This window comes from Eupeodes corollae, chromosome 1 (assembly GCF_945859685.1).
Source record: "Eupeodes corollae chromosome 1, idEupCoro1.1, whole genome shotgun sequence".
Lineage (NCBI taxonomy): Eukaryota > Metazoa > Arthropoda > Insecta > Diptera > Syrphidae > Eupeodes > Eupeodes corollae.
In genome coordinates this window covers 212,025,476-212,036,885 of record NC_079147.1, presented here as the reverse complement: position 1 = coordinate 212,036,885, position 11,410 = coordinate 212,025,476, and the positions used below count along the sequence as shown (strand labels likewise).

At 32.2% G+C, this 11,410-nt stretch overlaps 1 protein-coding gene across 1 annotated transcript; it reads right to left on the bottom strand.

Annotated features, from left to right (window-relative positions):
* Positions 1-229: 229 nt before the first annotated feature.
* LOC129941100 (MAPK regulated corepressor interacting protein 2) lies at positions 230-10,594 on the bottom strand. Its single transcript, XM_056049649.1, has 3 exons — positions 9,812-10,594; positions 1,309-1,450; positions 230-1,082 (listed from the first exon to the last, which is right to left on the bottom strand). Exons 1-3 carry the CDS (start codon positions 9,826-9,828, stop codon positions 939-941), a joined length of 303 nt encoding a protein of 100 aa, XP_055905624.1. The 5' UTR covers positions 9,829-10,594; the 3' UTR covers positions 230-938.
* Between the last annotated feature and the right edge of the window lie 816 nt (positions 10,595-11,410).

Sequence of the window (11,410 nt, the reverse complement as noted above, 5' to 3'; positions counted from 1 at the left end):
TGTCTTGTCTACTTTCTAGGGCAAATTCAGTTTACACTAGGCTTGTGAATCAGTGACTCATAAATCCTTTAGAAAGTTTTGTAGGACACAATAATAAGTATAATTTATCTTAAGTCAATGTAATTAAAACTTCTTAAATTGTTAATGAAAATAATCTCCAATAATAATTTTTGTTGATGTTGTTGTATTTGTTTTTATCTGAAACTACATGCATTGTACAATTAAAACATTGTTATAATTTTTTTTCTTTAATTTTATTGTTAAATTTTATTGTTTATCACTAATTTGAAAATATATATTTTATATTATTATTTTTTTTAGCATAAACACGAATACTTATCGATTATTATTCATAGGGTATAAAATTTTTGTTTCTGAACATTCCTCCAATTGTTAAAGGTGCAATTTATTACATACAATAATAAAAATAATTACTAAAAACAATAAAGCAGAACTTTTGGGATGGCAATTTAAAATAAAAACAAAAGTTATACAATAAGAAAAGAACTACAATAGAATACAATTTTGCTGATGACACAACGCAGTCAATTTCTCAAAAACAAACGACAAAACAAACTTTAAAAAACAAAAATCTCAAACACGAAACTTACAATTCATTAAAAATAAATGACACAATGACAAAATAAAATTGTGATTAAATTGGAATTTCTTCGTGTAGTTCCTTGGCAGCAATTTTTGTATTTTTGTTTTAGTTTTTTAAAATTTCGTTTCTCTAATTAGAAATATTGGCAGCCCTTTTCGCATAATTGAAATATATTTACACGAGGACTGGCTCATTGTTTTCAGTTTTTAGTTTTCTAATCTTCTATTGCCTAAATTTTGTTTAAAACGTTCTTTTTTTTTTTAATTTTTTGTTACTAAGTTTTGTAAAGTTGTTTTTTTTTTTTTTTAATAATATTTAATATTAATTCAAATTATTATTGATGTCCATGAGAAACGTGGATATTTTGAACGAGACGTTGGCCCCAGTATTCTTCTAAATCGAAAGGTTTGAAATTTTTCAACTGATCAGATTCATTTCTATAGATGACAGGAGCTCCGTGTGGTCCTTGTTCATTCACCTGATATAAGATAAGATAAATTAAAACTTTACTTTTGTTTTCGATTACACAAATTAAAATTCGACTCCAAATGCATTTATTGTAAAAGAAACAATCTCACCAAAGAATTAGGACCATCATTTTTATTGAGTCAGTGTCAAGCAAGACAAAAAAAGCTTGTAAGATGCCTTCTCATTGATATTTAGTCACTATTCAGTAATTTAAAGGAATGCAAAAAATATCTTACTTTGTGCCATGCTTCTTTGATATAACGAATCAATTCATCATGTTGGGTGAGAGGTTCTCTAGTTGGTATTGAAGCAGTTGTTCTGGCATCATTATTTGAAGATGAATTTATCGTTTGTCCTTGGCGTCTGATGTATGTGTATCTAGAAAGTAGAAAAAAACATATTATTTTAATTTGAAATAAAATACAGAATAAATTTCAAGAGGAAAATGTTTGATACCAATAGAAACTCAGGTTTTCGTGTTATTATCAATTTTGTGACAAGTTTGAAAGACTCTTATTCGTTAAAAACACTCTTTTGAAGTGTAATTTTGTTTCCTTGTATCAAATAATATGTTGGTGTTTCAATTGGCAACAAAGGTGAGAAATCTCTGTAATATAAACCTAATTCGCTGGACTGACATGCCAGAGGTCTTGGGTTCGATACCACCCAATTTATTTTTTAAACTGGCCAACTATTAATTGACACCAGTGGCCTATTGCACCAAAATACTAGTTATAACCACGAACTTGTAATTGTAATATGCAACTTAAATTTTTGATCCACTTTTTCGTTTCATCAACTATAAGTTCTTATTTTAAGCCGACAAAATTGTAGATCACAAGTGTTCGTACTCGTTTCACCAGGATAAAGATTATCAATTTTTTCACATTATTGGTGAACTTTGTGCCGATAAACAAACAAAACAAAAATGTTTGGAAAGTTTTACTGATTCATTGTCATAACAAAGTAAGGAGGCAGTTCTACTCTAAGTTACCATGGAGAAAACGTATAGTAAATCTTAAAAACCTTCTTTAGAAACGACTAAGTCTATGAATATGATAAGGGTCCGAAATTGTACAAACGTATTTAAGCAGTAGTATGAAACGATACATACAGAGTTTTAAGGAAATAAGGATATTGAAATTCCCTACCAAATAGCTTTATAAAGAATAGAGTTCTATTAGCTTTTTTGAAATTTAGTTAAGTAGTCAATTTTGTTTTTTCCACGAACAGTTACGAAAAAGAAATATTTAGCGTGAAAAGAAAGTGAAAGTGTTTACCTATATTTTTTATTTATTTTTTTTAATGGCAAATAAAGTTGTAAATAAAATTCAGTTCCTAAATCTTTATGAAATTCTTCAATAAAAACCTGAAATTACTCAAGGATTTTCGAAAATTCCTAAGGAGGAATTGAATTCCTTTTGGGAAGCAGTAAAAACAGAGTTAAATAGCCTTGGCCCACCATCTGCAAATGAATTTTCCTTGTAAGCAGTGGATTCTTTAAAATATTTTAACAAAACTTTGTCATCAAGATCCAAGGGGTTAAAAGCCTGTCTTCATAAATTAAAAGGTAAAATTCCAAGCTGGGACAGAATATCGTACCCTATGATTAAAAACCTCCCAGCTGAGACAAAGTAGACTCCTGAATCTATACAATACGACTCTTAAAAACACAGTCATTCCCCAAAGCTGGAAAACTGCCTCAATTCTTCCGATTTCTAAACCTTACAAAGATTAACTTACTCCAGATATCTTCCGATTCATCTCTATTGTCTCATGTACCACTAAAATCCTCGAAAAAATTGTCGCAAAACGAATCATGTGGTATGCAGAATCTAAAAAACTTTTAACCTAAATGAAGTAACATTTAAAACTAATCGTGGATGTACAGACGCCCTGCTTTTTATAGATGATTATGTCTCTAGAGCACTGAGCTCTAAAAACCATACATCTATACTCACCCTAGACATTGAAAAGGTATTCGACAGAATAGGAATACATGTAGTGTTAAAGAATCTTAAAGATTTAGGCTTTGGCCCTAATATTTTTAATTAAGTTAAATCTTTTCTTAAAAATAGAAAATTGTGTATAAAAACTAATAATTCCTATTCTGCTACATACAGACTACAGAACGGAATACCTCAGGGATCCCCATTATCTGTTGTTCTGTTCTCAATTGCAGTTCAATATTTATGTGACATGTTTACCAAGCACAAGTCTTTAAAATACTACCTCTTTGCCGATGATGTATATATCCTCTCACAAATGCTCTTAATGACATTTTAGAATGGAAAGTTTCTTCTGGAGCTAAACTTTCGTAACCAAAATACAAAGCTTTGCATGTATATCGGAAAAATTTTTGTACACCTCTGTCAATTAATTTAAATTATGTAGAAATTGAAAATGTAACAAATTTTAAAAATGTTAAGGCTCATATTTAATTGTAAATATAATTGGTACAATTATTGTTTAGATCCTAAGAAATCTCTAGCTGCAAGGTCTAATATAATTAAGTATTTATCAAGTAGGAAAAGTAGCGTAAACGTAAACACTCCTTGTAATATAACAAAACAACTTATATTAAGTAAAATAGATTATGGTATTTTTATTTATGGCAACGCTTCGAAATCCACACTCGGGATCATAAAACCAATCTACCACCAAACAGCAAGAAGTAGTGTTGGCGCATCAAAATCATCCTGACAGAGGCTGGGCTCCCTACTTTTGAAGAGCAAAGAGAAAAAATTAAATATAAACTATATGCTACACTAATATTTTCGTCGAACTCGATAATCGACAAAGAAGTCAACTTTACACTGAACCGGAAAAATATTAGAAGACACCATCAGCCATTTTCACCATCCTTCAATCTGGTAACTCTAAATTTCCAAAACAAGTGTTGTTAAAAAACAAAAATTCTGCTCAACTGGACTCAACAACTCCAATTCATCCACGTTGGCATCCGTGGCAATGAGCTCGTGGATAAAGGCGCCAGCCTGGCAAGCAAGCCACCAACCAACCTCTACAATATTTACTCCAAGAATGACCTTGTGCAAACCTCACAAGAAATCTGACCAGCACCCAAGAAAACGAATGGAGAAGATACAATCATTACTATGTAGGAGTGAATCCAACTAAATCAAAACCTATATACCCTACAAACAACGAAAAATCAAAAATAAAAAACTTTATCCGACTGCGACTTGGCCACCCAGCTCCACCTCCTCCTATTTGTCCTACCTGCAATACTACTTCTGAACTCCAACACCTGCTCTAAAACTGCAACATAGACGCAGATACTCAAGTTTGTCAAATATAATTAAGATCAATGATATTCTCTAAGAAATTGAAACCATTGTATAAATTTACAGCTTTACAGCTAGAAGCTCAATAATATTATATTAGCATGTTATTTATTACTTGTTTAATAAATATATAATAATAATAATAATAAAAGACAAAAACAAATAGAACTGATTCGAAAGATGGAAAACGAACTTTTATTTATTTTTCTTATTTTGTCGGAAATCAACTGATTTTGACACTGCTTTTTTGATTTGGTTCGGGGATTATGATGTAAATGTATTCGTATTCGTAGAGTAAGCAAATTTTTGGGGGACTCGCTACTAGGGACATTCTTTTACACTTCTCAATAATTAAAATAAGATTTTTACTATATAATTTTCTATACTATATATTTTTCGAAATATATATTTCTAGCAAGCGCGAGTCAAAATCAGATATCTTATCATATCTACGTACGTAATCCAAAAACTTAACGAACGATTGAGTTGAAAACTACATTAAGTTTTCGCCTGCTCGTGAAACTGCAGTTACAATAGATTTCACAACCACAAACCAAGATAGGAATTTCCAAGTTTTTAGAGAGAAGCAAACTCGTTTTTAATGGAGTTAAAGATTGCGTACTCTATAAACCTTACCAACAAGTCCATTTATATGATCATCCCAAGTCAAAAGACGATTAAAAGTCACACCAAGATTGTTTGCTGTAACCACATGTTCGATTGGAACATTGCTCAGAATATTCGGATGAAAATATGAAAGGTCAACCGATTGTCTATTAAGACATTTGGATTTTTTAGGGTTCAACATAAGTCCGTTTGACAATGGCCAATTTTCCACTGTCTTCAGGTCTTCATTGACGCAGAAAGCTCCAAGTTCGATAAGGTCAAGTGGACAGCTGAAGTGAAACTGAAAATCATCAGCTGCAATTAACTAATGAAGATCGGAGTTCATTTACATAAGCAGAAAACAAAAGAGGATCCAGTATGGAACCTTGTGGTACACCAGTGACATTCGGCAAAAAATTTGACAGGGTGTCACCAACTATCAGTTAGATAAAAAAAAATTAATTTTCTTGCATTAGTTGAAAAATTAAAATTTAGCATGAGCTTTCTACATCGAATGACATGATTAAAGGAATCGAAAGCCATCGAAAAATCCAACAAAACTAGAAACGTAACCTATTCCTATCTAATGCTTTTCTAATTTCATCAGTAACGTTTAAAACTGCGGTAACACAGCTGTGTTTCTTCCGAAATCCAGATTGATAAGGGCAGAGCAGTGAGTTAGAAGATAGAAAGACGTAAATTTGCTTTTGAAGAATCCTTTTAAAAACTTTCGACGAAAATGGCAATATCGAAATAGGTCTTAATTCATCTCTTTTAGCGTTTTTGGGAAAGGGGAATGATTTAAGCAACTTTCCATGATTGAGTAATACAACTGGCAATATCATACACAAAAAGGTACGATGTATATCAAAATTAGATTACAAAAAAAAAAAAACAATGTTTAATATTTTTCAGATATACTGATTTAACTCGCTCACTTCTAAGACTAGTGGTAGTTTATTAAAAAGACGAGGCGCAGTAACACTGTAAAAGAGTGAAAAATGTACTTTCTTGATTGTGGGTACTTTGACAAGATAACTGGATTTCACGCGTAAATTACAGTTTTCGTAGAACCTCGAAGCAGTTCCAGATTTTTAAAAAAACCAAAAGCTAGGAGTTAGAAGGTTCTAATTTATTAAAATGTGTTCCACCCCAACAAGTTATCCCGTACTGCAACTTAGAGTTAAAATTTTAAACCTAACAAGCCACATTATTGGCTGAGTAGAAAAATCTATCTAATAACATTAGTTAAAAAAATCTTTACAGATGGTCTTTCCAACTAAGCCTATAGTCTAAAGTTACACCCAAATACTTAAAACTGTCGACTCACTCAGTTGAAAAACAATCCGTGGCGCAACACAGATTAGAATTAAAAGTTATAAAATTATGATAAAAAAAATAGAAATGCATCAAACGTAATCTTTCGCAATTAGGAGAATGATATTTTAAAGGCATATCACTACAGATTTTACCCATAAAATTATAGATCATGAACTTTCCAAAGAATATTTTAAATCACCCGAAGTGAGACAAAAATCAGAACATACAGTGTTGGACAAAACAATAGCACTAAATTAAGCTTTATTTTATATTTCTTAATAAAATTATTAAAGTTGAATATATTTAAAAGATTTTTTCTGTGTTGCGAGGATATGCTTCAGCTTTTAAAAAATAGTAAAAATAACTGTAATACTTTCATACAAAGTAAATACAACAACAAATAGAGAGATTTTTGCATTTCAACCGCGACAAAACTATAGCACGTACACATTTTATCAACTTAGTCTCTTTCTACTCTATTATAAATTTTACTGTTATTTAAGATAACTTAAGCTTACACAATAATCATCTTGTTGATATAAAAGTCACAGAGTAGTTGCAATTTTGTTAAGTGTAAAGTTTATGAAAATGGTTCGTAACGAATATCCCACCGATTTTAAAAAGAAGATAATTGCGGATTTTAATGCAGGTCAATCGGTGACCAGCATAGCAAACAAATACGCGATTCACCATTCCGTCATTTCGAGAATAATAAGCTGATTTCGCAATTCAGGTTGCTTGGAAACCAGGCATCTTGGTGGAAGACCAAAAAAAACTCTATACGAGATGATAAAACGATAGTCCGGCTGGTTAAAAAGGACCCTTTTATTTTGGCAACAACAATTAAAAGTGAACTAGGTTTGTCTGTATCCAGTCGGACTGTCCAACGAACAGTTGTGGACGCTGGTTTTCACTCGTACAAAACTCTTAGGAAACCTTTTATCTCGAAGAAAAACCAACGGGCGAGACTCGCCTTTGCAAAGGCGCACGAAGGCTGGACTGTTGCTAAATGGAAGACGGTGTTATTCTCGGATGAGTCCAAGTTTAATCTGCAGGGTTCCGATGGAAAAAGGCAAGTCCGCAGGCCTAAAGGCCAAAGATTAAACCCACGTTTCACAAGAGGAACAATAAAACACGGAGGAGGAAATATTATGGTCTGGGGATGTTTTTCTGGTGCTGGAGTCGGTCCAATTCATAACATAGAAGGCATAATGGATCGCTTTATGTATAAAGACATCCTTCAAAACATCATGCTGCCACACGCGGAAGAATAGATGCCGTTAAAGTGGATATTTCAAAATGACAATGATCCAAAACACACGGCTAAGATAAGTGCAAAATTGGTTTTTGGAAAATAAAATCAACGTTTTGAAGTGGCCAGCTCAGTCCCCAGATCTCAATCCCATAGAGAAACTATGGGACATTGTAGATCGTCCGATTAACCGGAGTAGCTGTAAGAATAAGGATTCGCTCTTTGCTCAAACTGAAATTGCTTGGAAAAGTATCCCCCAGGAAATTATAACTAACTTAATCGAGTCAACGCCTCGTAGATGTCAAGCAGTAATTAAAAATAATGGTTACGCAACAAAATATTGAAAAACAAGTGCTTTAAGTACAGAATTTAATAATGTGCTTTAGTTTTGTCGCCATTATTTTCCATGAATTGTTAAATCTTTTGTTAATTTTTCTTTAGTATGTAAATAATGTATGTATATATATTTTTCTGGAATACATAGGCTAGGTTACATAAGCTCACCTAATAAAATTTATTCAAGTTTTGAAACTTATTTAAAGAAATTGTAACCCAATGATATTAAGTGCTATTGCTTTGTCCGACACTGTATGTACGTGGACAAATTTGTCCCAAAATCTCAATGCAGAAGGTCCACTACAACGGGACATCAAAGGATGGAAAAAGTAACAAAACCCTTATTAATTCATTATTTCTTTTCAGGTGTGCTCGGATTTCAAAAACAGCACCAAGGCCAAGTTCTTCATTGCCTTTCAAATTAAACCAAATTTCAATGGTGTCCATTTTTGTAATGATTATTATTGTCCAAAAATTTTATTTTTTTTTGTTTTGCTTGTTTTAAGAACATTCAAACAACTCGAAAGTACAACATTTTTTGAAGACAAGTTGGTTTAACCGACATCTGATTCTACTTTTATACGTAGTACGATTTGAAAGTAGAATCAGAAGTGAGTTCGAATAGAATCAAAATTAGAATCGAGTTACACAGTAGGACCCCAGAACATTTAAATGACTAATTAAACGGAATAAACAATGATGGCATGAGACCAGCAGGACCAGGATTTAGGTTTTCAACAAGTTAGTATAGAACAGTCGGAGATTCCTAGACTTATGGGTGCTTACTGGGGATACTCATCAGTATCTGTAATAACGTCACAAGTACTTTCATTTCAAAAAAATCTGAAATATATTGGACAGGGTTGTGACTTGTTTCTTCTTTATGACGTGTTGGAAGAATACCCGTCAAATTTTAGTTTAAACTCCACATACTTCCAAAAACTTTGTGGATTCACCTTAAGTTGACGTTCAATACTTGAAACAAACTATTCATAAACACAATAAGCAATAGGTTGATACGTTTCAACTTTATTTCTTTGAATAGGCTTGAAATTGAATTGGGTGGTTACAACAAATCGTTACCATACAATTGATAAATTGGGAACTCAATCATGATTTGCGAATCGATGGTAAAATTAGGCGAACGAGAGTTTTAGAAATTACCTTTTTCGCATCAAAATGTAAACCTTGTAATTAATTAATTAAATGCTTGAGAAATGAGAATTGAGAAATAAATACAAATATTGTAATACCCTATCGATTGACCACTAAAATTGTGTCTAAACATTTTGTTTTATAAGGCAACGTTTACTCTTTGGGTTATCCCGAAAAGCCGGGAAGAGTTCAAAACTAGCAGTGAAAGATTTTTAGCTTTATTTTCAATGGAATCGAAGAAGTGACCTTAATTGATTCAGCAATAAAACTGATGTATCAAATCTTTAAGACTTAATGCAATTCACTATGATTATTTAACAAAAATAAAAAATAGGAATTAACAGAACTCGACAAAACTAAATCAACAACAAGAACAATTATGTCAACGGAACAGGTAATTACCAACAATCTATCCATCTGCATAGTTAAGAGAAGAAGAGCAGGTATACAGGTCCAAGGACCGATCCTTGAAAAACATCTGCATTTTTGTACACAAAATCGAATCATTCAAGGTTGCACATTGCATTTTCATTTTTGCATTGGCATTGTTTTAACTAAACGAGAGAACTTTAAATCGATATTTTGTAAATGGGTTAGGTGAAATCAAAGTTCTTCAGGTGTGGAGGTGCCTACGTTCTTAATGGATTCTTATCTAAAAAACACATATTTGATCGAATTGAATTAGTTGTTTTTATCCCATCCCAAAAAAACAAACAACAAGGAAAATTTAAAGCAAACAATAATAATTTTTAGTACGGAACTTACCCATTGTTTCGGTCCATAGTTGTGTCTTTCGTAATGCGACTACGACGAGGGTAGGATTAGGTAAAAGTGGATACTTGGAGTTTTGCACAAGCTGATTTTATTGCAAAATAACTCAGTTGTTTTGTATTATTCCGTTGCTGGTGCTGTGTTGGGCTTTGGCACAAACAAAGAAGACGCGGGGATTTTTCTTTCCTCAATTTGCAAACTTTTTCAGAGTTGTGATTGTGAGACTGACACTTTTTCCCTTTTGATTTCTGTTTTTCTTGTCGGAAAAAAAGAACTTCCACGATAAAGAAAACAACAACAGCAAACTTAATTATTTTTCCTTTCAGCAAGCAATAGAAAATAGAAAGTTTGTGCAACTTTAACTTCAACTTTTCATAGCTCGAATGCGAATCAATTTCAATTACAATTATCTGCGATAGGTATTTTCCTGCTGCTGGGTAATTTAAATCTGTAGATTTAGATTACATTGACCTCTCCCCGTAATTTTGAACAATTTTATACTTTTACTGCCACTCTACTGCTTAGTTTAGTCTGTCAGTAGATTTGGACTTGGTGTTGGTTTGCTTTTGGTTTGGCTTTGGATTTGGAGAAGATTTTTGTCTGGTTGTGAAAGCGAGAATACAGCGAAAGAGGAGATAACGATAACGAATGACACGAAAGAAAAATAAAAGTTTTTTTTTAGGTATTAATTTTGACATACAAATTTAAATGACTGCATAGGTGTTGTCTCGTTCGGTAGTGGGCAACGTTAAGCCAGCGAGAACGAAATGGAAATATGTTTTGAGAAGAATATAAAACAAAACAAATGAAAATTGCAGTGGATTTGGATTTTGTTATGACTTCTCAGAATTGCGAAACAAAGAGATAGAGAGATAATTGAGGAGAGCTGTAAGCCGCTAGCAGTAGAAAGTGACATTAGAAAATAATGATTTAAGGGTGGGCAAGCACTACTTTAATCATCTATGGTTCGCTTACATAAGTGGCCATTGTTGTTTTGTTATATTTTAGCTCCGAGTAGATCCCAGAACTGTCATCTCTCTTTATTTATATTTGATAAATTAGTGGAACAAAATTTGTACATCTGAAATGGTTAAACTTGAATTTTAAGGCACCGATACTTTACTTGATAGATTATTGACTTAGGCCCACTTTTTCAGTGCGAGATCATCCTAGTTTCAGACTTAAACTGATGAAACACGTCTTTCAATATATTGTAATCTTGTAGTTAACTCTGAGTCAACCCTACAAATTTGATGAGTAGTTTGGTTTAAAGATCGGATACTTTTGACAGATACTGAAATTGCAATGGAATAATATTTGTATTCTTTTAAAAGAAACAATGACTCCGAACTAAGTGGATTTATTTTAATTTATTAATTAATTTATTGTAGAAAAAGTAAGATTTTCGTTTATTCATTTTGAATAGTTAAAAAACAAACAACACATAGGCACGTATCCATAGAGAATTACTAAAGTCGTGAAATCTTGATCTATAGTTCAAGGCTTGTTAATTTAATAAACACACCTCTTATTCATAGTCAATTTGCATGATGTGTTTAGTAAAACTCCAGTTTATGGTTGTATTCTACTACA

Excerpts from the sequence above, each read along its gene's own strand:
- LOC129941100 (XM_056049649.1), bottom strand. Across the intron at positions 1,083-1,308 it reads TCAAAGAAGCATGGCACAAA|GTGAATGAACAAGGACCACA; the intron begins GTAAGATATTTT and ends ATCTTATATCAG.